General features: G+C 64.0%; 2 protein-coding genes and 1 long non-coding RNA gene across 19 annotated transcripts in view; 1 reads left to right on the top strand and 2 right to left on the bottom strand.

Moving 5' to 3' along the window:
- On the bottom strand, positions 1-2,421 carry UQCR11 (ubiquinol-cytochrome c reductase, complex III subunit XI). Of its 3 annotated transcripts, none has more exons than XM_060629747.2 (3): positions 2,289-2,421; positions 735-883; positions 1-135 (listed from the first exon to the last, which is right to left on the bottom strand). In XM_060629747.2, the coding sequence occupies exons 1-2, from the start codon at positions 2,336-2,338 to the stop codon at positions 763-765; spliced, it is 171 nt and encodes a 56-aa protein (XP_060485730.1). In that variant the 5' UTR covers positions 2,339-2,421; the 3' UTR covers positions 1-135; positions 735-762. The 3 variants fall into 3 exon arrangements, with proteins under 3 accessions (XP_060485730.1, XP_060485732.1, XP_060485731.1); XM_060629749.2 differs by having other exon boundaries at positions 1-280; XM_060629748.2 differs by having other exon boundaries at positions 1-277; positions 731-883.
- Positions 2,422-2,529: 108 nt separating this feature from the next.
- LOC144615765 (uncharacterized) lies at positions 2,530-4,646 on the top strand. The gene is made up of 2 exons (XR_013554377.2): positions 2,530-3,021; positions 3,229-4,646. It is a non-coding gene; the product is annotated as an uncharacterized LOC144615765 (long non-coding RNA).
- A 3,590-nt stretch (positions 4,647-8,236) lies between these two features.
- TCF3 (transcription factor 3) overlaps positions 8,237-24,456 on the bottom strand; it is a 32,176-nt gene continuing 15,956 nt past the window's right edge. For 2 of the 15 annotated variants that reach the window (XM_078443706.2, XM_078443705.2), the window contains exons 4-19: positions 22,957-23,030; positions 22,681-22,759; positions 20,873-20,940; positions 19,606-19,735; positions 18,953-19,002; positions 17,726-17,828; positions 17,538-17,644; positions 17,321-17,453; positions 16,943-17,001; positions 16,758-16,836; positions 15,879-15,952; positions 15,378-15,536; positions 15,164-15,287; positions 11,836-11,971; positions 11,427-11,662; positions 8,237-9,019 (exon numbers count right to left, since the gene is read on the bottom strand). In XM_078443706.2, the coding sequence (XP_078299832.1) occupies positions 8,877-9,019; positions 11,427-11,662; positions 11,836-11,971; positions 15,164-15,287; positions 15,378-15,536; positions 15,879-15,952; positions 16,758-16,836; positions 16,943-17,001; positions 17,321-17,453; positions 17,538-17,644; positions 17,726-17,828; positions 18,953-19,002; positions 19,606-19,735; positions 20,873-20,940; positions 22,681-22,759; positions 22,957-23,030 (1,754 nt within the window). In that variant the 3' untranslated portion in view covers positions 8,237-8,876. Of the gene's footprint in view, positions 9,020-9,150; positions 9,378-11,426; positions 11,663-11,835; positions 11,972-15,163; positions 15,288-15,377; positions 15,537-15,878; positions 15,953-16,757; positions 16,837-16,942; positions 17,002-17,320; positions 17,454-17,537; positions 17,645-17,725; positions 17,829-18,952; positions 19,003-19,605; positions 19,736-20,872; positions 20,941-22,680; positions 22,760-22,956; positions 23,031-24,456 lie in introns of those variants that run through there. The other 13 variants (XM_078443708.2, XM_078443707.2, XM_078443713.2 and 10 more) reach the window with 13 other exon arrangements.

A 24,456-nucleotide genomic window follows, 5' to 3' on the forward strand; every position in this document is an offset into this window, starting at 1 on the left:
GCGGGTTTCAGAGCACGGTTTAATGCTGTGTGCATTCAAACATGAAAGCTGTTGTCAGAAACAGAGTCCTGAGTCACGCTGGGCTGTTCCAGGCACCACAGGACCTCACGTGGGAGGGGGCAGCACCGCAGACACCTGGAGGGGAGACGGCAGGGTGAGCCCCCGGCTCCTGCTCTTGTAGGAAAGGAGGCGCTGAGTGGTGATGAGGGACAGACGCCACTGTCGGGCTCCAAAATCAAATCCGGTGATGCCGCTTGGCTGCCGCAGGCCCGGGGCCCTTCTGGAAGATGGGGACGTAGGAGGCGCTGCAGCCTGTCATGCGGACTGCAGACTGGCACACAGGCAGGCCAGCAGCGGTGGGTCAGCTCCCCCCTGCCCCGCTTGTAAAATGGGGTATCCCTCCATCACGCCCGGGGCTGGGCCGACCGGGGCGGCATGGTGTGGGATGCGCAGTCAGCCCCCGGGCTGGCCGTGCGGGGGCACTGCCCCTTCCCCGGTCCCAGGCCCAGGGGTGCTGGTTGGCAGTTCTGCGTTGGCGGGCAGGAGGTGCGTGCAGGGCCCAGCCCAGAGCTCCACCCTCGGGCAGGATTCAGGATTCTCCAGGGCCAACGGTGCAGGTGAGCCTCCCGGACCTGCCACCCCAGCTCTGGGGGTGTGGAGAAGCAGCCCCACGGAAGCCCCCTCTGCCACGCGGGAACCGCAGGGTTCACCTGCTGACGGCTGCCAAAACTTACCACAGGGATCCGAGGAGGGTCAGTCTCACTAATCGTCCTTCTTAAACTTGCCGTTGATGTAGGGCACCCAGTCCAGAATGAGCCGCCAGTCTGTGGCCCACACCAGCCCCACGGTGCCCACGGCGCCCCACATGCCTGCTGTGGGAATCCTGCCAGAAGACAGCGGGGGTCAGGTCCTGCCCGGGAATCTCCCTCCCAGCTGTATTTCTGGGTCTCTCCCCGTCCCCAGCTGCCACTGATTCAGCGCCCACCCCCCACCCCCCCAGGCCCTGCCCGGTGTGTGCAGACCCTCTGACAGCTCCATGGGGTGGGCACACAGCAGAAGAGCCTGAGTGGCCTTCACTCCCATCTGCTTTTACACTGGGATCTTCTTAAGGTTTTTTTTTGGGGGGGGGGGGGGGATTTGCTTAAAAAAACTTAAAACCCCAAGCTCATAACCACCCGTCACGATAGCTAATGTCTGCATGCAGGCACCAACTATGAGGTTTGCAGTTGACTCATGACGGCCATAGGACTGAGGGGAGTATCAGGGTCTTGGTCTTACAGACGCGGAGCACACAGCACAGGAAGAGCAGGTCACTACCCCAAGGATACTCGGCCACATGGTACAGATCCAGGGCACCGAGCTGAGTCTAACTCTGACCCACCATGCCCACTCCTCACTATGTCCTGTGATTTGTGGGAGTCCACAGTGGCTCCCACAGTCCCCCCTGATGTTCATGCCTGGTGTACCGACCCCCTCGGCGCCTGGGCAGGACCCAGTGTCTGGTCTGTAATGAGCGAGGCTCGCAGGGGTGACCTTATGAACACAAGCTTCTGGCACAGGCGCTCTGGCTTGCTCCTGCTCTCTTTGGGGGAAGCCAGCGGCCACCTGGGCTGCCCTACAGAGGAGCCCACATGGCAGAGAACTGAAGGCGCCCCTCCAGCAATCACACACTCGAGCCTGGGAAGACCCCCGAGCAGAGTCTTTGGACGAGACTGCAGCCTCCTGAGACTGTGTGGTGGCTCCAGCCCAGGGGTGCCCGCATCCTTGACCCACACAGACTGGGACAGGATACGTGCTGGTAGTTTGAAGCTGCCCGCTCTGCGGAGCCACTAGCTATGCAGCTATTCCAGGTCCGTCCTCACCTGGCCGGATCGTGGTCAGCCGCGCGCCTGGGACGGTGGGGGGGAGGGCTGGAAGGCCCCCCACCTCGCCAGTGACGACCCCGAGTGCGGCCCACGCCCCCCACCTGGCGCCTCGGTGGGCTCACGGGTTATTGCTGATGTGGGCACAGGTTCTCGGCTCAACTTTTCCTGCCGCCGCCCCACGGCGGCGAGGCTTAGTGATGTCCCAGGAGCCTTCCCTCTAGGGAGGGTGTGCGCCACCCGCCCCGTGTCCCTGGTGTGCCCGCGGGCACCCGAGCCGGGGGTGCTGCAGAGACCCGGCGGCCGTGTGCGCCCAGGCGGAGGTCAGGAGCCTGCCGCTCCGCCGCTCTGCGCCTGTCCCATCTGGGACCCGGCTCCAGAAGGGGTCCCGGTTGGAGACGACGGGGCCCGGGGGCACATGCTCACCAGTTTCTGGCCAGCTCGCGGTAGCGCGGGCCCAGGAACCTGCTCAGCATCGCGGCGCGGTGCGCAGCTCAGGGTGACCCCGGCTGCCTCCCCGTCGTCCTGCGCAAGCGCGGCCGCCGCAGCGCGCAGGCGCACCGGAAGGCCCCGCCCCGGGCGAGTCGAAGGCGCTACGCCCGGCGCCCCCGGTTGCTGCGCGCGCGGACCCGGAAGACATTTGCAGCCACTTCCGGGGAGAGTCGGAAGTCGTTACGGGAGCGGCAGAGAGTGGGCAGGGCCGGGAGGAGGGTGTGGTCTCCGCGCCCGCGGTCGGAGTGGCCCCCCAGCAGCGCAGCCGCTGGCAACATTTGGATGGTGATTCTGTGTCTTTGCTGCCAGCCAGAACTTCGTTCCCAATTAAGGAGACGGGCCCCGCGGGGAAGGGGACTTGCCCGGGGTCGCACAGGGGGAAGGGTGACGCTTGAAGCCACGCCTGGAACGGTCGGCGGGACGTAGGCCACATGGCCGCGCCTCCGCAGCCACAGTGCGCGCACCGGAGCTGCCTGCCGTTCGGAGGCCGGTGGGCAGCTTCTCGCACGTCGACCTCGCCCTGGCGGCGGAGGGCGGCCCGGCTCCTGGAGCCGCAAGCGTCCGTTCTGTTCGCGGACGGCCCGCCGGGGCCGGTGGGTCCCCCGGGCCCGCCTGGGCTCGCCCGCTCCAGTCACTGCCTCTGCGGCCCCGGCACCGAATGCAGGAGGTAAGGACCGGAGCCCCGCCTTGCCCCGCTCAGGGCGGCCGCTCCCCGGTTTCCTGCAAGACGGCAGTTCCCATGAGGGCTGCAGGTCCCGACCCGGCCCTGGCCGCAGCCTGCGGGTGGGTCCCGGCAATGACGTGTAGAGACCACGGTCGGGGCTCCGCAGGTGCTCGTTGTTCCTGGATTGGACGTCGTTTCTCGTCTTTACAGTTGCTCTGGGGTTTTGAGCTTGGGATCGCAGGGGATCTGTCGGTTGGTGGAAACTTAAACCGGATATAGAGGCCGTCACGCAGGTTGTTGAGAGAGACACAGAATAACGCTGCCTGAAAAAGTGAGTAGAGATGGGCATAGGGGCCTGAGGGCTGCAGGTCCTGGGTCCAGCCGTTCCTGAAGCCTTGCCTCATTGCTCCTTCTGCCTAATGCACTTCAGCTCATAAGGCAGAATGTTTTTCTTTCAAGTGATACAAACCAAAAACCAGTGAAGGGGAAAAGAAGGAAGTTTTATGGCATGTTGGATGGCTTCAGGCACGGCTAGATCCAGGAGTCTGGCACTATCATTACGGATCTCTCTTTCTCCATGTCTCAGCTCTTCTGAGAGCTGTCCCTGCTCTTTGGTGAGCTCTCTCTGAGCAGTGGCGTGTGGAAACTCTGGGTTAACGTTCCAGCAGCCCTTGAAGGAAGACAGGTCTTCTTCCCCAGTCATTGCAGGAAACGTTCTGAGGCCTGTTGTCTTTGACCTGCTGTGGAAATGGAGCGGAGGCAGACACTCCTCAGAGGACGTGAGTGGAAGCTGGGGCGGGGAGGACCCCCCAAAAGGGAAGAGCCAGGATTCTGAGAGCCCAAGAGGTGGTGGATAAGCAAAAAGTCCTCTCCTTTCTCACATCCTGCTGGTCTTCTGCCGGGGCCTCCAGGACTCCCTGTGGTAGTTCTGTCTGGCCCTTGGGGGAAACGGGACTCCTTTTCTCGTTTTTATTGCTGTGGCATTCATACAGTTAACCGTTTTATTATTATTATTATTATTATTATTATTTTAATGTTTATTTTTGAGAGAGAGACAGAATGCAAGTGGGTCAGGGGCAGAGAGAGGGAGACACGGAATCGGAAGCAGGCTCCAGGCCCTGAGCTGTCAGCACAGAGCCCGACGCGGGGCTCGAACCCACGAACCATGAGATCATGACCTGAGCCTAAGTTGGAGGCCCAACCGACTGAGCCACCCAGGCGCCCCACATACAGTTAACCATTTTAAACTGAATTATTGTGGTGGCATTGAGTGCGTTGACAAAGTTGGGCAACCACTCCCTCTGTCTAGTTGCAGACAGATTTCATCGCGTCCAGAAGAAGCTCCGTTCCGTCCCCATCAGCTGTCACCCCCCCCCCCCCCCCGCGCCCCCGGCCGCCACGAGCCCCCTTCCTGTCCGTGGATGAGCACGTTGTGGATATTTCACATAAACTGAGTTTCACCCCGTGTGGCGTCTCGTGTCTGGTTCCCTCCCTGAGTGTCGTGTGTTCGGGGGTCTGTCCGCGGGGCAGCGGGGGTGGGCGCCTCACTCCTGCTGTGGCCGAGGGACGTGTCCTCATGTGTGGTGGACGCGTGTATCTGTTTCCCCGTTGATGGATTTTTTTTTTTTCATTTAAAAATCTTTACCGCTTGATGAGATCTACTTGACCTACAAAAACGCACGTCCTGAAAACATACAACGCGATATTGGACCCGTGCGTGCGCACGGAAGCACCGTGGCGGTCAAGGTGCCCTCGAGCCTTCCTCCCGCCCTTCTGGACCCTCTCCCACCCCTCCCAGCCCCAGCAACCACCCTTCTGTCAGTTCACCTGCATCTTCTAGACTTTTCTATGCAGTATGTTCTCCTTGGTGCCTGGCTTCCCCCGTGCGACACGGTGACTTCCGAGTGCCCCGGCTTACCGTGTCTGTCACTGGCGCGTTCCTTCTACCCCTGGTCGTGTTCCGTGGAAGGGTGGACCTGTGTTCACCCACTCACCTGGTCAAGGGCATTTGGGTTGCTCCCGGTCTGGGCGGTTCCAGATGCGGCTGATGAACAGTCACGTCCGGGCCGGGAGGCACGGGTAGGCATAACTGATGTGCAACATGACCTTAGCGCCGGGGGCACGACAGCGGATTTTTCCGAAGCGGTCACACCTGTTGAGGCTCCTGCCAGAGACGTGTGTGTTCCTGCTGGATTTGGGTAGTTTGCTGCTTTGAAAAGGACACCCACGCTGTTTGCCGTGGTCACACTGGGTGGCTCGAGACGACAGACAGGGTTTCCGGGGTGGTGTCACGGGGCTGCCTCCGTCTGCCTCTTCCAGCCCCTGGGGGCTCCAGGTGCCCCTGGCTCGCAGCTCCTCTTCTCTCTTACGAGGCTGCTTGTCACTGGTGGAGGCCCATCCTGCCCCAAGATCCTTAATTACATCTGCAACAGCCCTTTTTCCAAACAAGGCCACGATCTCAGGCTCCGGGGTTGGACGTGGGCATCTCTTAAAGAGCCGTTGGCGTCACACCGTGGAGTGGGGTGGTCTCCGAGGACAACTAGCGGGGAGGCGCTGTCCCTGTCTTGGTCTGGCACGTGCTGTTCTGCCCTGGCCGGGGTGGGGGAGGGGGCAGCAGGACTGCTGGGGGTTCTGGTCAGGCCCGGGCCGAGTGCGGCCTCCCAAGAGCCGGGAAGGCCTGGGGCTGTCTGGGGCCGGGGCGAAGGCACGCGACAAGAGCACAGTGACCTGCACGCTGCGACTGTTCTCGGGACACCACTGCCGCTGCTAGGTCGTGGCACATCCGTGGCACTGAGTCTCCTGTGGCTGCTCCCTGCCTCTGCAGTTCCTTCCGGCGGGTCAGGCAGTGCTCCTCCCAGAATGCCCACGAGATGGTCCTGGGGTAGGGGAGTGATGTCCATGGAACTGGCCCTGGGGTGGGGGGGTGACGCCCACGGAGCTGGTCCTGGGGTGGGGGGGTGGTGCCTCACGGAACACTTCATTGTTTTTAATGTTTATTTTTGAGAGAGAGAAGAGACAGAGACACAGAGCATGAGCAGGAGGAGGGGCAGAGAGAGAGGGAGACACAGAATCCGAAGCAGGCTCCAGGCTCCGAGCTGTCAGCACAGAGCCCGACGCGGGGCTCGAACTCACGAACCGTGAGATCATGACCTGAGCCACTCAGACGCCCCCTTTATCATCTGTTTTTAAACACCTTTTTTGTACAATTCATACACCGTCCAACTTACACAATGTGCATAATCCAGTGGGCTTTGGTATGTTACATTATTTTAAAAATTAATAGGCAGTATCTCAGGGAGTGGCTTTTGCCCCGGTGAGCCAGGCCCAGGCCCAGACCCCCAGGAGCCCTTGTTACAAGTGCAGGTTTCCCACCTGACCTGAGCTTTGGTTCCGGAACCATCATGCTGAGCACCTTTCCTGTCACTCTGTGGCTTTCCTTGTAAGAGGGGAATTTGGACGCAGACATGTGCGGAGAGAGAGAAGCCACTAGAAGATGGAGGGAGTGATGTGGCCACAAGCTGAGGGCCACCTGGACCACCAGAGGCTGGACGAGAGGGAGGGCAGGCAGCCCCTCAGCACCTTGTCCTGGGACTTCGCTTCCAGAACGAGAATAAATTCTTCAAGGTTTAGGCCACATCTGTGTGTGTGTGTGTGTGTGTGTGTGTGTGTGTGTGTGTGTCTGTCACGGCTGCCCCCGGAGGCTCGCACGCCCAGGGCCGCAGCCTCTGTCCCCAGACCCCCGTGGCCACCTGCCATGGGACCCTCCCCTGTTGGTCTGTAAGCGCAGCAGCTGAGAGCCTTGGGGCAGCCAGCATTGTCATAAAATGTCATTTATTGCTACAGTACTGTTATGTACAGGACAGCTCTCCAGGTCAACTTCAGGGAGGATTGCTTAAAAACATCCCCAGGAATCCAGCCAGCCGTGGTGACATCTAGATAAAATCATTTTGCTCAAAAAGCTTTTGTGTTGTTGTTGTTGTTGAAAACCAGTAACCTTGAGGCACTCAGCACACTTCCCCAGGGTCGTGGGTCTCCCCTCCCCCAAGGCTGCCTTACACGGAATACAAAGTCAGGTAGGGGGGGGGGGGTGGGGTGGGGGGGGGCAGAGGCTCCTGGGCCCCCGCCTGTGACACCAGAAGCAGCGTAGGAGGGGTCTGAGGCAGGTTCCCCAAAAGACACACGAGACCCGCACAGGCTGGGGGTGTCAGCAGGGAGAGTCCCTCGCGAGCCCACGGCTCCTCACTGACCCCTGGCCAGTCTCCATCAGTCTCGGGTGGGGAACCACCCGGCGGGAGGCCCTAGGCAACCTCAGGATGGGAGGTAGCTCCGGAGGTCCTGCCTGGTGCTTCCCTTGCGGGCGCCCAGCTCCTTAGCCTCGGGGAGTCCCAGGGCTCCGGGAGTGCGTCAGGCTGGTGTGCTGCGGCGAACCCTGGGGTCCATACGACCCGTGTGGCTGATCTGCGCCCAGAGATCAGACGGAGGGGCCAATAGTCCTGGCTTCCCTGGGGCTGCAGCGACTCCAAGGACAAGGGCTTTCACTATAAGCCCCGGACGGTCCTGGGCAAGCTGGGAGGAGCTGGTCTGCTGGGTGACACGTGAGACCAGAGTGGGGACTCAGGGAGACCTGGGACCTGGGCCTGGGATGGGGCCACCAAGGGCCGAAGGGGCCCCACCCTCCTGGTCTTATAGGTGAGCAGGTACAAAGCCTGAGTGCTTTCTGGGGTCTGGGGACAGTCACCTGGTGGGTGAGGGCTTCTGTGCCGGCCCTGAGTGGTATGCAGGCCAGGTCCCCAGGTCAGAGGAACCGAGGACGGGGTCTCAGGAGGCCCTTGTAGCACCGGGCTCAGCGGTATGGTCCCTGCGCCCAGAACACTGGTCCCAACAAAATCCAAGTCGGGGAGGCCTGCAGACTGGGAGAGCAGCTTGTGGGGTCCCGGGGAGGGACACGGGGGCCAGCAGGCCGTGGGGAAGCGCCTGGGGACCAAGCTGCTTTCAGGGGCTCCTAGGCAGTCCTCATGGGAGGATCACTGCCTCCCTGCAGACACCACCCCCCTTCCAGAGGGAGGGGAGAGGCCCGCCCACCACTTCACAGTCTCACCAAACCAAGGGAACCACCTAGACTCTTAAACACCATCTGGGAGAGCAGCAGCTGGGAGACACTTTGTGCCCGACAGCTCCCGGGGTTTGGGGGGGGGGGGGGACCTCAGGTTTACAGTGGTCTTTTCAATACACTTTTAATAATCTGTTGATCGTGAAATGCAACGCTCAGCTCTAGAATCAGCAGCAGAAATAGCAAGAGACATGAGACTTTTATACAAAAAATTTGTTGCTTACAAAACATATGCAAAAAAGCTTAAAAAAAAAAAAGATCAAAGGCATCCTTGTTGCTAATTTCCTAATACATTAAAAAAAAAAATCTCCTAACTAACGTCCTTTGTTTTCCTTAAGACAAGGGTTAGGCGTAGGCACGTTCGCCGGCTCGTCCAGAACCGGCCGGTCTGTGCAGCTTCCGCGTCCGGCGAGCGGCAGGTTCGGACTCCCCCGCGTTTTAGACTTAAGGCATTTTTTGTCTCTTCTGACAAAGTGTGTATCTTGCTCACTTTCTGGTTTTCTTTACAAATAAAAAACAAAACAAAACTGCCCCTTTGGGCCGGGCCTGGGCTGCAGTTTCAGGATCCGTCAGGTAAGTCCCCAGGTGTCAAGGCCGTGAGACCCGGGGGTGGGGGGCTCAAGGCCGGGGAGGGGCGCCCCCACCCCTGCCCCCTCCCCCCGGGGCGGTGCCGGCTCAATGCCGACCACAGGCGCGCACGGGGCGTGGGCCGGTCACTCGTCCCGCTCTGTCCCGCGCGGCGCCCTTCTCACATGTGCCCGCCGGGGTTGTGGGGCTCACTCAGGCCCGGGTGGGCCGCCGAAAGCACCATCTGGGGGTCTCCGACCACGCCCGACACCTTCTCCTCTTCTCTGCGCTTCAAGCAGGCCGCTTTGGGGTTCAGGTTACGCTCTGGGGGAGGGAGAACAACGTGGGAGCGCGTCCCCTCCGGAGAGAGCGAGAGCGAGCGAGCGAGCGAGCGCTGGAGGAGGGGGCGGGGGGCGGGGCGTGGCGGGGGCGGGGCCGCCCGGCCGGGAGCCTACCTCGCACCTGCTGCTCCAGGCCCAGAATGACCTGCACGGCCTGCTGCAGGATGAGCAGCTTGGTCTGCGCCTTGTCCGACTTGAGGTGCATCTGGCACATGCGCCCCAGCTCCCGGAAGGCCTCGTTAATGTCGCGCACGCGCACCCGCTCCCGCGCGTTATTGGCCATGCGCCTCTCCCGGTCCCTCAGGTCTTTCTCCTCCAGGGACAGCACCTCCTCCGTACTGCTGGGTCACAGCACCGGGGCCTCTGTTAGTTACGTGCGGGGCGTGCAGGCAGGCACCTGCTGATGTGTGTGCGCGTGCGTGCTTGTGTGTGTGTGTGTGTGAGCACGTGCGTGCTCACGCCCACAGGAACATGCTCATTTGTGTGCACAGGGCACACACTCCTGGAGCAGAGACCCTGGGCGTGTGCCTGTCTCTGTGCCCACCCTTGGGGCCGGCTGTAGGCAAGGCTGTGTGTGCATGTGGTTCCTTGCAAAGGAGACCGACGTGTGACTGTTCCCAGAGAGGAGAGGTAGGGCCTGGGGTCCCCATCTGGGGATCTGTGGGGTGCAGGAGGGCATCCCTTGCCCTCTGCCCATTCCACATGCCCAAGGACTGGCCAGGAAGGCAGGGGAGGAGACCTGGGCCAGGAGGATCCCGGAATGATCTTCCCTGGCCAGAGCAGGCTAGGAGTGCTAGGCCTGAGCTGACCGGACCAGCGTGGGTGGGAGAGGCAGAGAAGACTCTGGCTCAGCAGGCAAAGGCCTGACCCCCGCCTTCTGCCCACACCGGACTCTGGCCACACCAACAGCTGGATGTGGCATGGCCACAGGCGCCCTGTCCACAGGCCCCGACTCTGGGCCGGGAGGGTGGGCTCCCTGGGCCTTCTGCTCTCCCCACTACCGCGAACAGCCCCACCTGACCAAGCAGTGGCTCCGAGTTCCCGAGCACCTGTGGACCGGGCCGCACTCACACGTGACTCTGGAGATCAGACACCTGCCTGCTGGGTCCAAACCCTGGCTCAAGCCCTACAAACTGTGTAGCCATGCGGTTCTGCCCAAGGGACTTCCCTCCGTGCCCTTGTCAGTAGGGTGGGGGCAAATTGCACTTGGGACAGTGCCGCGCTTGGTCCCGCGGAACATGATACAGACACGGCGAAGGCCCGGCTGTGGTGTGCGCCCAAGACTCGGAGGGCCCAGGCACCTGCATCTGAGCCGCTCCCTGCTGCCCTGTCCTGCTCCTGTGCTGGGGCGCTGCTGCCGTGCCCCCGCCCACCTGCCCTGGGCCTGAGCGGATCCTGCCGGGTGGCGGCGGTGGCGGCGGCCCCCGGAGCCCAGGACAAGCGCGCAGACCAAACTGACAGGCCTGAGGCTGGCGCACCCCTTGGTCTCCTTTCTTCCCTCAAGTCCCGACTGGGGGGCTTTGGGGGGAGGAAAGACCCCAAGGTCGCAGCCCTGCCATCCGGGGCTTGGGCAGCAAGTGCGAGGTAAGGAGGGGCTGCCGTGGAAGCAAAGGGTCGGGTGGGCGGAGACGGGGGGGGGGGGGGGGGCGAGAGGCAGAGAGCAGAGAGCTGGTGCGGGGAACACGGCGGCGGGGGGGGGGTGCCCACACCACCATGGAAACACGGAAACCTCAGAGCTGAGGGGACAGCAGGCCGGGTGGGCTAGGGCCCCAGCTCCGGTCCAAGCGACAGCACTGCAGGAAAGAAAGGGTTAACGGGCGCGCGGGAACAGGAGGGCGCGTTAAGGAAGCAGCTGAGATGGGGAGCCAAGTCCCACGGGGGTCTTTCTGGATCCACACACAAAGCCCTGGGAAACGGGGTGCGGGGACCCCCACCTGTAGATGGGGTCTGACGGGCTGACATGGCCCCAGAATGTGTCTGCTGGGAGCGACAGTGACCTTTGCCCTGGGGCACAGGGGCCTCAGCCAGAGAGCTACAGGCTTCCCAAGAGGGGGGACGGCTGGGGTGGGCGGGGATCCCCGGGCTCCAGGGACGCAAGTCAAAGCTGCAGTGTCCAGGCCTGCAGGGCTAGGGGTCCGAAGACGGTCCTCCTGTGCCACAGGGGACCGCGGAGCCAGGCTAGGCGGCCCTGGTCAGTAGGGGGGACAGCGACTGGGGGGGGGGGGGGGGAGGTCACAGCAAGGCAGGATGGTGGCTGCAGGGGGAGGTCACAGCAGGGCAGGGCGGTGGCTGCAGGAGAGGGACAGTCACAGCAGGGGAGGCTGGCTCCAGGAAGTGGGGGGAGAGCGAGGGCAGCAGCGGCGGGGGAGGGGAGCGGCGCCCCCACTGACCTCGCACCTGCTGCTCCAGGTTCAGGATGACCGACACGGCCTGGTGCAGGATGAGCAGTTTGGTCTGGGGCTTCTCACTGTTGAGGTGCAGCTGGCACATGCGCCCCAGCTCCTTAAAAGCCTCATTGATGTCTCGGACCCGCAGCCGCTCCCGAGCGTTATTGGCCACCCGGCGCTCCTTCTCCCGCTCAGCCTTCTGCTCTGGGGGGAGAAGGTCGTCCTCGTCCTCGTCCGGGCTACGGGGGGGAGGGGGGGGGGCCCGGGGGCCAGAGGGAGACAGTGAGGCGGGGGGGCAGGCGGGGGCCCGCCGACGGCCTCGCGGTGTGGGCGCCGTGTGCGTGTGCGCGTGTGCGTGCGTGCGTGCGTCCTGCGGGGCGGGGCGGGGTGGGGGCTGAGGGAGGGCTGGCACCTGGTCCGAGTCCGGGGGGGCTTCAACTCCTTCTTCTCCTCTTCTGAGTTGTCAGCCACCGAGGCGTCCTCCTCATCCTCCTTCTCCTCCCGTTTGATCTCACCGGTACCCGAGACGGCACTGGCGCGCCCGAGTCCTAAGACAGGCCTGGGGTTAGGGTCCGGGGCACCTCCAGGGCCACTTGACCGATCCCTTCTGCCCCTTGTGAGCTGTGGTGTGCTCTCCTGGGAGAGCCAGGCCTTTGTTTGCAAAACAACAACAACAACAAGAAAAACCAAAAACCCAAAACTCCCCCCAACAAAACCCAATGGAACAGCAATAACAAAAAAACAAAACACACACCCAGAATCAGGTCCCTCCCTCAGGCCACAGTCATCAGTTCCAGACAGACCAAGGTCTGGAGGGAGAGGGGATACTCGACAACCTTTAGAAGAAAATGCGTGGAGACTTTGCTATGACTTAGAGGTGGGGGAACTAGTTCCTGAAATACTAAAAGAGCTATTCTCGAACGAAGAAAGAAATTGCTAAACTCGACTCTACCTATTGAGAATTTCCGATTACCAGGATACCCTACCAAAAAAATAAGAAAATATGCCACAAGCAATACTTGTCATGTATAAATCGGTGAAGGCTTGGTCTCCATAATATGTAAAGAGCTCCTACAAACCAATAAAAGGACCAGCGGCTCAACAGGAAAACAGGGAGGGTTCCCAGTGGGCAATTCCTATACAAGGAAGTGGCCATGGCACCACACCACGAAACTGAGAAAATGCAAATCAGGATCTGATAAACCATTAAATCGGCGGACTCGGCAGGACCTAACAACTTGGAAGGACTGCCCGTGGGAGGGAAGTTGGCAGGGCCAGTTTGGGAAATAATCTGGCATTATCGGAAGGGTACATGCAACCCCCGATCCCCACAACCTGGAATCACACTCAAGAAACTCTTGGGCACAAGCTTCGGAATGTGGCAGAAAGCACCTCACAACAACAGAGTGCGAAACAATGTAACGGTCTACACTAGCACCAGGGCCCATCCTCAGCCACCAGCAGCAAGGTGGCCCTCCCAGCCAGTGCATCATGCCAGCAGGGTGCCAATTTCACAAAGCCCAACACCGCACGATGAAATCTAGGCTTTGGGGTGCCTGGGTGTCTCAGTCGGCTAAGCGTCCGACTTCAGCTCCGGTTATGATCTCTTGGTTCATGCGATTGAGCCCCGTGTCAGGCTCTGTGCTGACAGCTTGGAGCCTGGAGCCTGCTTGGGATCCTCTCTCCCTCTCTCTGACCCTCCCCCACAAAATCAACAAATTAAAAAAAAAAGCACACACACACACACACACAGGGTTTAAAGGCACACAGCAATCTTGAACTTGGAGCTCTGCAACAGGTGAACTGGGAGGGCAGGGCCAGGTGGGGGGGGGGGGAGGGGAGGACTCGGGGATACAAGATTCAGCTCATGGAATCCCCCCAACACACCACGGACATCGGGGCATCCTAGGCACTGTGAGGGGTCAAGCAGCATCCCTGCCCCCCCCCCAACTCAATGCTAGGAGCTCCCCAGTTGTGATGACCACACATGTCCCAGATACCATCCAGTGTCCCCTGAGACCCTCGGCATAGAGTTATAAAAATCAAGACATGCAGAGGGGGCGCCTGCGGGGGCTCAGTCGGTTAGGCGTCGACTTCGGCTCAGGTCACGATCTCACGGTTTGTGAGTTTGAGCCCCACGTCGGGCTCTGTGCCGACAGCTCGGAGCCTGGAGCTGCTTCGGATTCGGTGTCTCCCTCTCTCTGCCCCTCCCCCACTCACGCTCTCTCAAAAAGGGATAAACCAAAAGAAAAGAGACAGAGAGAAGCTGCCCTAACGTGGGCTGCGTGGCCGCCTCCTGGGGGCTCCAGACAGCAGGTGGCACCATCGTTACCCACATCCTGTTACTATGTGATGTGGCATTTTCCACAAGGTGGGCATGTGGTGTGTGCACTGCCCAGCAGGACGGCCCCTGTCTGGGCCTCGGTTTCCCCCACCACAGTGGAGCCAGCGTCAGCATGGGACATGGGGGGGGCGTTGCCCCCCCGTCCCCCCCCGGGAGGCCTCCGGCCACAGCGGGAACGATGCCTACTGGCCACGGGCCTCCCTCCAGCCGCGCTCAAGGCAGTCACCTCCTCGGTCCTTTCCCTGCAAAGTTCACACCCCACGGCCGCCGGCCACGACCCTGACCCCACGTTGTCCAGCTTGGGGTCCTCATCTCAGGAACCTGTGGTACAGCCGCCCCACCCCCCACCCCCAGCCCTGAACTCCACCAAACGCCGAGGAGGCCTGGACCCCACCCTGAACTCCAGACCCGAATCCCACCACCAACCCCGCATCTGAAATCCTGTGGCCTCTGTGCCTTCCAAATACCCAGAACTCGCCACCCCGCGCCCCACCCCCCACCCCCCCTTCCAGGCCCAGCACAGTCCCCTCCACCCTGGACTTCAGGTGCCACACGGGTCTGTTCTCCTTGCTGCCACCAGAGGGCACCCGTGAGCACCGCGTCTGGCAGGTCCCTGCCCTGCCCACAGCCCTCTAGGGCTCTCCTGGTGCCTCAGGGTTAAAGCCCAGTCCTCCCCCAAGACCCTGCGAGACTTGCCTGGTCCCCTCCCTGACCTCACCCTCTCCTTACCCGCCCTCCCCTTTCTTCCCCTCACTCAACACAGGGCTCCTATCTCTTCAACACACCACCATCCAGCCCCAGGGCCTTTGCACACGCCTCACTCAAGTACCTGTCAGCTTTTGCTCCTGCGTATCTCGGCTCAAACGTCACAATCTCGCACCCCTTCCTCCCCACTTTTGCCCCTTTCCTTTTGCATCGAGTCCACTGTTGATCTTCCCCACTCCAGTGTCACCCCCGCAGGAACAGGCTTTTTTGTTTAATTCTCAGTTCACCCCCCGGCGCCGAGAAGAGCCCCAGGCGCACAACTGACGCTGAATGTGTATGTGCACGTGCCGGGAGCCCCCAACAAGCGAATGTGAGGACATCAGGCTCCACCTCCCTGCAGGAAGGAACAGACAGGCTGACCTGGCTGGCCTCCTGAAGGGCCTCCCAGTGCAAGGCGTGGGGGATGCTGTGTATGGTGGGGGCCCCACCCCGGGGCCTGGCAGAGAGCAGACCCCTGGCCCGGCCCCAGCCTGGCGGCTCTCAGCTCCTCTGCCACCGTTTTCCAGAAGACGAACCCCATTCAGGGGCACACCACCCGCTGACCGGGCCTCGCACAGGACGTCAGGGCACAGCTGACCCCAGGGCGCCGGCCACCCCCTTCCACCGTCCCAGCCGGGACGCGGAGGCTTACCACTGTAGGAGTCTGGTGGCCGAGAGAGGTCGGGGAGGGGGCCGGGCTGGCTGGGGAGGGCTACGTGGCTGTGCGCGAGGTTGCCGCCGCCTGTGGGCGTGTCTTCCGAGTGGCCGCCTCCCACCTGCAGGCAGGGGAGAGGGCTGGTCAGTCGGCCGGCCCACCTTGCCCCCCCACCCCCGTCCCCCTCAGCCCGCCCTCAGACAGCACTCACCAGGCTGGCGTGTCGCCCACCCAGGGGCAAGACGGGGCCGGGGAAGCCGGAGGCCAGGGCCCCGTGGCCAGGCAGCAGCCCGTGACCATCAGCTGCCGTGCCCACCGCGTGACTGCGCAGCACGTGGATGGCCTCGTCCAGGCGGTCCTCTACCTTGTTCTGGAAGGGAGTGCGGGGCGAGCTGGTGAAGGGCCCAGACGCGGGGACCCTGCACGGTTCTACTCCGCCGGCCGGGAGGCCACCACCACGGTCCGCCAGCTTTGTTCCTCCCGCCCCACGAGTTCACCATCACCGGGGCATCTGTCCTATAAATTCCGCTGGTCACAGGAGACCGAATGGCCCTCCCAGGACATGGTTTCGAAGTCACAGAAGCCGGTCACAGCAGACACGCTGAGCCGCCCTCACGGGCGACCCCTCTATCCCAGGAACAGGTATCCCTACCAATGTCACACCCACGAGGACCATGCCCCCCCCCCCGCAGGGCTGGGGCAGGAGGCTCACCAGGCTGTGACGACCCCCATCGTAGCTGGGCGATAAGGCACCGGGGGCTCCTGTTCGGGTCCACTGAGACGTCCCTGGAAGGGGTGGGTGGTGCGTCAACGGGGGCACCCGTGGCTGGGTGCGTAACCAGCCGGATGGGAGCCGGAGGGAGAGACCGGGTGGGGAGGCGGCCAAGGGGACGGTCACGCCCGGGCCGGCCACCCGGGGACCCCGATGCCCGCAAGGCTGGTCTAAGGGCCAAGTTGGGAATTTAGCTCCGGCGGGGAGGCCAGGCGGGGCTCCCGGGAACCCACCGTCTCCGAGACCCACACCCCGCCTCCCACGAGGAAGGCATCCTGGCGGCACACGTGGCAGGAGTCTCAGAAGCCAGAGCAGGGCAGTGGTTGACCCCAGGCCCCTGCACGGGCCGAGGTGAGGAGAGGGCCCCTGGGGCTCCCTGCCGCACAGGTGAGGGCCTGCGGGGTTTCTAACAAAACCACCCGGCCTCCCCAAAACTTCACAACGAGCTGATGCCCGGGTATGTCTTCCTGGGAACAGGACGACCCATCCCCCCCTCGGCAGGGTCAAGCAGAGGGTCGCGCGACTGGTGCCTAACTATCGTGCAGGAGGTGGACGAACACCGACACGTGCGTGACCCAGAGTCCAGCTGGGGGCCCCCGCCTGCCACTCTGGCGGGTGGACCCCGTGCCCCGGCCCTGCGAGATCCCATCTGCCCCTCACGGCTCACACAGCGCGGACTGGCTCAGAGATCACCTCTCGGTCCCAGAGATACAGCCTCTCTGGGATGCCCACGGGAACACGAGCTCCGGGGCAGGTGGCCCAGCCAGGGCCGGGGTACCGGATGCAGCCCCCCTCCCCTCCCCAGCACCGCACACAGACCTGCCAGGCCCTGAGGGGAGCCCACGGGGGTCGAGGGGCTGGAAGAGAAGTTATTGCTCGAGTGATCCGGGGAGTAGATCTGCGACAGGGAGGAGAGATGGGGCCACCCGCCGCGTGGTCAGGGGCAGGCTCGGGCTCCCGGCTCGCCGGCCCCGCCTCGCCCGCCACCCCGTCCCACGCCTCACCGAGGCCAATGCCTTCCCGAGGGCGTCCCCAGAGCTGCCGGCCGACGTCCCGCGGGAGCCTGGGGGTGGAGAGGCGAAGCCCCACGTCAGGGACGCGGCGGCCCCGGCACCCAGCTGGCCCCACGCCCGGCTGACGGGGAGCCCCCGTGCGCTTGGTCCTTCCGTGCCCGACACAGGCGCCCTCGCCCGGCACCGGGCAGCCCGGCCTGGGTCTGGGTTCTGGCCTGGCGTCCCGCCACCCGCCTCCACGGAGACTCTGACGCAAAGCAAAGCGGGACCCGCCCTTCCAGAAGCCGTTGCCAGACTCGGCGGGTGCGGCCCACGACGCGGACACGGAGGGCGGGACTGGGAGAGGGAGGCGGCAGGACGAGGCCGTACCCAGGAGGCCGTCGGCCCCGCTGACGGGGGGCGTGTGGCTGGGGGCGCTGCCGTAGGTGGCTGCGGGGGCCAAGGAGAAGGTGGGCACCGCTGGCAGCCGTCCGTTCACCTCCGCTCCGTGCAGCTGGTAGCCCTGGGGGCGGGTCAGGCGGGGTCAGGCGGGGTCCGGCGGGGCGCCCCCTCCCCCCCAGCCCCCCACCACCCAGGCCGTACTCACCATGCGCTCGTGTGGCTGCAGGCCGCCGAAGCCCCCGCCCAGCACGGGCCCGAAGCCCGCCTGGCCCGGGGGATTCCAGAGCTCGGCCGAAGGCTGCAGGCTGCCATCTGCAGGGGGGGGCAGACGGTGAGGCGGGCGGGGGGGGGGCGGGCCCCAGCCCCGGTCCCCTCAGGCGAGCCCCCACATACCTGCCGTGTAGAAGGGGGTAGGGTAGGTGCCGCCGGGGGTCTTGGCGGGCGGGTAGGCGGCGGTGTCCCTGCCGTAGTCGTCACCTGAGCTGGATGGGTACACCTGTGGGCGGGCGGGTGCGGTCAGGTGGGGGGGGGTGGGGGTGGGGGTGGGGGGAGGAGGACACCCCACCCCTCTGTGCAGCTGACCTTCCCCAGCACTGGAGGCTCTGGTGGCGCCCTTACTCCCCTAGTTCCTTCCCCCCCACCCCCACCCCAAGTTCCAGGCTTTGGCACCCGAGGTCTCTGCAGACGGGACCCCCTGCCGAGAACGCTCCCCCCCCGCCCCTCCTCCTCCGTCCGGAAGATGCTCCCGGTCCATCAGAGCAGAGTCTGGCTGCGATGCCCCCAGCCCTTCCTTCTTCCTCAGCCCCCTGCACCAGAGTCCCCCAAGGCCACAGCCCTGATCACAGAAGACGTGGGGGCCTCGGAGGCGGGGCCCTGGACTAACACCCGGCCCTTGGTTCCAGAGCGCCAAGAAGGCAAAGAAGCCCTAGGGTCGTGCTGACGTCGGAGGGACACTGCCTGAGGCAGAGGCCAGGCTGGCAGGAAAGCCCCGGGTCGGCTGGGAACACCCGCCCTGGCCCTGGAGCGGAAGTGGGGTCAGTGCCGGTGGGGCGGGCCGGGCCGAGTCAGGCTCAGGGGGCTCTCGGCTCTGATGTCCCAGGAAACCGGGGCGGGGGCTCAGATGGGGAAAGCGGGGGTTGAGGTCTCAAAGGAGCCTGACCCACACCTCCCAGCTGCAGACCAGAGCGCCAACCCTGTGACCCTGACCCCGGGGTCTGGTGCAACCTGCGTCGGCCTACGGGGGCTGTGCCCAGCCTGGGGGGCCCAGGGGCTCCCGGAGGCCGGTGCAGGAGCCAGACACCCCAGCAGATTGCCATTTCTTCCAGGGAGTCCGTTGCCAGAGCGTGGCCCCCTGCCAATCGCCAGGCGGCAGGGCGGGGACTCTCTGAACTGGGCCCCCAGGGTGCCCCCGAGACCCCATCACACTCAACCCAAGGTGCCTTGCCCACAAGCGCCACGTGGCTCTTACAGGAGGAATCCAAGCTAGACATACCAGCTGTCATAGCTACGACCTCCAGCCTGGGGGCCGCCCGCCCCCCCCCCCCCCCACTGACATGCGGTGGACCCCCAGAGGGACGATCCCGAGCCCGGGAACGTGGCACGTGGGACCCCGCGACTCACCGAAGACGGGAGACCTGGCGGCACCTTCCGGACCTTCTTGGGCTGTGTGTCTGTCAGGAGCAAGGGGAATCGGGGGTCCTCAGGGCGCCTCCTGCCCCCCCACGTGCCCAGGTCTCTGCTCCGTCCCTCCCTGCCACCGTCTGGGCTGCCGCCTTTGCAAACTCGCCTACTGCCCAACTCAGGGACCCAAAATCTCTACGTGCACGGCTCATGCGGCCACTCGGGCACGCAAACCACAGGGACAGCGTGAGCCACCAACACACGTGGCCCAGCCGAGGAGGAACCGGGCCGTGCCCTGCTTCTGGAAACCGGGGTCCTCCTCATGGCCGACTGAGTGCCCGGAGTCTTGCATCTTTGGGTCTCGTGGGTCCTGCCGCCATTTAAAGCATCCCCAAGCACGGTGCCGCGGTGCGGGCCGGTGTCCCCAAGCGTGACAAGGCCACGATGTGGTGGCAGGGAAAACCCGCACCGGGCGGGTCACGGGGCTGCTGGCCCAGAGCCGAGCGCCAAAGGACCAGGAGGAGACCCTGCAGGAGGCACGCCCGGGCAGACGCTCCCAACGCGGCGCCCGAACGCACCCGCTCCTTCCCTGCTACCACCCATCCCTCCAGCCAGGCCCTGCCAGCAGTGGGGGCGGCGGGGTCCCCACTCACCCAGTCCGCTCTCCGCGGCTCTCCGCCGAGGGTGGCCGGCGTAGGAGTAATACTGGGAGCCGCCCTTGGTGCCCGAAGGGGACAGTGGCCCCGGGCTGCTGAGGGCCAGCTCGCTGGGCAGGAAGCCAGCCTGGGGGGAACGAGAGGGAGAGGTCATCGTGGGGCGCCGGGCCGGCATCTGGCCCCGCTGCTCAGAGCCGCCCAAGGGGCGCCGGCGGCCCTCAGCAGAGCCCCTTCCTGCCTTGCTCGGCACGGTCCCCTCCCGACACCGGTCCCGTTTGATCTGAGACGCGAGCGACCGTAAGCCTCAGGCTCTTTCCCAAGAGGGAGAAAGAAAAGCCGCCAGCAAACCGTGGCCCTTCCAGGACGCCGGGCGTCGAGGCGTCAGAGAAACCTGGTGGCTTCACTCTGCGCGTTTTTTGTTTTTTTAAAGGTACCCGGCTTCGTTTTGCGTGTGTTAATTTGAAACACACTTCCTTTCCTCAAGGGCAGAAACGACCAGGGTTCGAGCCGGTTCCGCAGCTCAGGTGAGCGACCGCTCCACGCCTCACCCTTCCTGTCTATACGGCGGGCACTCTGGCTGTGCCCACAGCGCACAGGGCCCAGCAGCCGGCTGGCCCTCAACAGCTGCACCCTGAGGGCACACGGCACGCGGACAGGCGGCACCGACCGGGACAAGGCCCGGCCGCACCGAGCTGGAGGAGTCCCAGGCCGGGGGCCACGCTGGGACACGGGGGCTGGTCACTGCCACCCTGCCTCTCAGCTAGGTCAGCGTGGTGGGGCTTTCACCTGCGCCGGGGGCTCCCTGGGAGGCTGTGGGAGACCCAGGGCCAGCCTGGGAGGCAGGGGGGCGTGGGGGGCGGGTTGCAGGCCGGCCTCAGCGTCCCCGCCCGCGACCTGGGGGTGGCACATGTCTCTCAGACCCTCCAGCCGTGCACGGTGACCCCCGAAACCATTGTTGCCCTATAGACTGACTACCCCAGGTCGGGGAGCCACGGGACAGGGGCTGCGGCCTCCCCGGCACCCCCTCGCCCGGTCCACACCCAGCCTGCCGGCCTCCCGGGGTCTGGCCATACTGCAGCCGACCGGCTCTCGGCTCAACCAGGGAACCTCTTGCAGAGGAGAAGAGGTCCGTGACGTGTCTGTTTACAGTCACAGCCCCGGGGGGGCGGGGGGGGAGGCGGTGGGGCAGACGTGTGACGGGAGCCCCCTGCTCCACTCTCCACAGCAGCGGACCCAGCAGAGGGGCCCTGGCCCCAGACCTCACCTGACTCAGGCCGCCAACACCCGCATCTCTCCCGAAGGCAGCGTATGCGCTCCGCTCGCTGCCCTTGCCTGGAAGAGAAAAGACTCGCTCAGAGCTGACCCCGGGGACGGCGTGTCCCAACGGCTGACCCACCGCCAGGCATGTGTCTGCACACAGCAGTCACTGGATCAGTGCGCAACACCAAGAGGGTTTTGGAGGAACCCTGGTCCCCCCGTCAGGCTCGGGGACCAGCAGAGGTCTGGACAGACGCCGTCCCAAGATGACCTGCAGAGGATTTGGCGAACCGCTGGGGGCCCCCGCATGTGCTGCCCCCGAGGGGGGACGGCAGGGATCTGCACTTGGCCTCCGTTCTCTCCGTTCACGGTCCCGAGGCATCCACTCCACAGAGTGCTGGGCTCCCAGGGGACAGGCCGGGGTCCCGTGCACCCGCGAGGTTCAGCACCAGGGCCCTGGGCTCCACCCAAGCTCCTGAAGAGCGTGTGGCGGCCCCTGTGTGGGCAGGCAAGGCCCGGACCTGTGGGGACGCAGCCTGCCCAACGGTACCAATGTCAACGGAGGCCTGGACCTACTACTGACCCGGCCTCGCGGAGGCAGAGGCCCAGGCTGATCAGGACCCGAGCCCCTTAAAGCTGATTCAGGCTGAAGCTGGGCGCTGGTGACGACTGAGTGGAGACCGTAACCTGCCTTGACGTGAGTGAGGAATTCAAGTGCTCAGCCGACTACGGGATTTCCTCTCAAGCTACGGGAGAACGTTCCCCAGTTCCTTTATACAGAACTACAATTTCAGCCCAGCTCCCGGAGCAGGTGCTGCTGGGGGGATGCCCCACGGGCTATGTCCCCAGTCCCACCTCCCCAAGACCCAAGAGGCCAGAGGGGGTCTGTCCCGGTCCCGGGAGTAAACGGTGGTGCCCTGGCTCCCGTGCCCCCGGGGTCAGCAGGGCAACAAGGCCACGGCTCTGGGCTTGGCCCAGGAAGGCGGCTTCCCTCCCAGACTCTCAACTCCCCTGCAACAGGAGCGGGTTGGGGTCCGGGCCCTGCGTACAGCAGGCACCAAACAGGGGCTTCCTGGGAGGCAGGACGAGGCTGGAGAGGTGTGGCCACGAGCCCCGGGGGCCCAGAGAAGGGACCTAAAGCTGTGTGCTGGGCCCGCACATCAGGGTGGGAGGACCGCGGCCTCACTGCGGAGCCGGGACCAGGCTGACAGCGACAGCATGAAGCCCAGGGCGGCCTGGGTGCCACGTGCTGGGCCTGGGACACAGCTGGGCTCTGGGCCCTGGTGACCAGGCCTGGCCGTGGGAAACTGCCCACGTCAGGAAGAAGCGGGAGGAAGGAACAGGCAGAAGGGAACCGGGGTCCCGGCAGGTGCACAGGCCACCCGAGGCCACGTGCTGGGCCAGCCTCCACCCTCCCGGTCTGGGAAACGGGCAGACTTCCGCCGCACAGCGTGTCCTCGGACGCTGCCCCCCACTCCCTCCACAGGCGCCGCGCACCCTGTCGTGGGGACGTGCACGGCCACCCGTCCACCCGGGCCCCGGGGGTCCCAGGGGCCAGTACGGAGGGCTTCTGTGAGCATCCCAATCCCACAGTCGGGACACCGAGGGGACAGTACCCCCCTGGGTCCCAGCGGGGAGGGACCACCTCCGTGAGTTGCCAGGACCCCCGAGCCCATTCTCCCGTGGGCACCGGGCCATAACCACCTGCATCCTCTGCGCCAGGAGAGCCCCCTGCAGCACGGCGCCTGGAGTGTGCTGGCCACACCCGGGGGCCACACTCGAGCACGGGGGGAGGGGACCGTGTGGCACACTCACCCGTGAGCCCAGGTCCCAGGAATGTGGACGGAGAGAGGCTGTCGTGGGGCTCAGGGAAGTGCGTGCCTTCGCCGTAGGCCTGTGGAGAGACATGCGGGCGTGAGGGGAAGCAGGCGGCTAGTGAGTGCCCGACTTGGGACTTGAACCCACGTGTCTGAGCCCAAAGCCACAGGAGACCAGGTTGGCACGTGACTTCCCCGTGAGCCTCAGTTTCCCATATTCTCCCCACTCTGGAGAGGAGAAAGCCAGGCCTCAGGCCCCACAGAGGTTCCTTACCCGGCTGGGGTCAAAGGAGGAGCTGTTCTGGTCGCCGGTGCCCCAGGAGCCCGAGCTGGGTCGGTCCTCGAGACCTGCAGGGCAAGAGAAGAGAGTCAGGGTCACCGTCGCCGCCGCTCAACTCTAAACGTGGCTTTGGTCCCCACCGCCTCAGGGACAAGCCCTCATTCGACTCGGCAGGGCTTCTGGGCCCTTCCTGATCCAGCCTGGGCTGAAGCCCATCTGGCCCTACCAACCCCAGCTCTGCCACTATTTAAACTGCTAACGGGACGCCTGGCTGGCTCAGTTGGTCGAGCGTCCGAAACTGGATTTTGGCTCAGGTCGTGACCTTACGGTCCCGGGATCAAACCCGGCGTCGGGCCCTGAGCTGAGCACGGAGCCTGCTTGGGATTCTCTCTCTCTCTCTGCCCCTCTACTGCACCTGTGTGCACATGCGTGTGCTTTCTCTTAAAAATGAAATCTTAGGGGCGCCTGGGTGGCGCAGTCGGTTAAGCGTCCGACTTCAGCCAGGTCACGATCTCGCGGTCCGTGAGTTCGAGCCCCGCGTCAGGCTCTGGGCTGATGGCTCGGAGCCTGGAGCCTGTTTCCGATTCTGTGTCTCCCTCTCTCTCTGCCTCCCCTGTTCATGCTATGTCTCTCTCTGTCCCAAAAATAAATAAAAAAACGTTGAAAAAAAAAATTAAAAAAAAAAAAAAAAAAAAATGAAATCTTAAAAAACGAAACAACTGCCACTGGTGGGAAGCGCCCCGGACGTCCTGGCAGCTAGCACACCTTCAGACCCACAGTTCAGACTAATTCCACCAGCTAGCTCTGCTGGCAAACTCCTACCCGTCCATCAAGGCCCCAGCCACCATGCCTGCCCCAGGCAGGGCCCTCACTCTCAGAGCCTCCTCCCTCCAGCCCCTAGTTTCTCCCTCTGGCCCAGCCCTGACCCCAAGGGACCGGGGCCTCTGCATCAGGCTTAGTCCCTCCTGACCCTGAAGAAAGGTTCACGAGGACATCAGTGAACGGGTGAAGAGTGACAGATAACCTCTGATCTCAGGCGAGCAGGAGTCTCTCCCTTCCCACCACTGACAATTCAGGAGGGGGGGCCGTTCCTCGGTGGAAACAACAGCACAGCCACCACCGAATGCCTTCCAGACACAGGCCGGCAGCCCCTTAAGGGTGGAGTGGAGCCCCGGTTAGGTCCGGGCAGAGACAAGGGGCTGCTGCCAGCCCGGTGGACCCCCGAGGCCGACGGCGCAGGGGGGTTAGCCAGAGAGGCAGAGGACCTGGGTCTGTAGCGGTGGGGTGGGGCGGGACCCTTATCTCCCCTAACACTCCCAGGCACCACCCAGTAGGCACAGACCCTTAAGGGCCGGGGCTCTAAAGCTCACTGCCTGACAAACACATGCAGAGAAGTCTGGGGGCCCCCAGACTGGCCCCAGGACCACTCTTCCCACGTGCCTCAGTCTCCCTCCTCTGTAAACAGGAGGAGTATGAACAGACCCTACTCCGCAG

This window comes from Panthera onca, chromosome A2 (assembly GCF_046562875.1).
Source record: "Panthera onca isolate mPanOnc1 chromosome A2, mPanOnc1 haplotype 2, whole genome shotgun sequence".
Taxonomy (NCBI): Eukaryota; Metazoa; Chordata; class Mammalia; order Carnivora; family Felidae; genus Panthera; species Panthera onca.

Bases quoted from the DNA above. Each gene is read 5' to 3' on its own strand.
- UQCR11 (XM_060629747.2), bottom strand. From the start codon at position 2,338: ATGCTGAGCAGGTTCCTGGGCCCGCGCTACCGCGAGCTGGCCAGAAAC. The intron at 884-2,288 runs GTGAGCATGTGC...GTCTTCTGGCAG, and splicing joins CGCGAGCTGGCCAGAAACTG to GATTCCCACAGCAGGCATGT.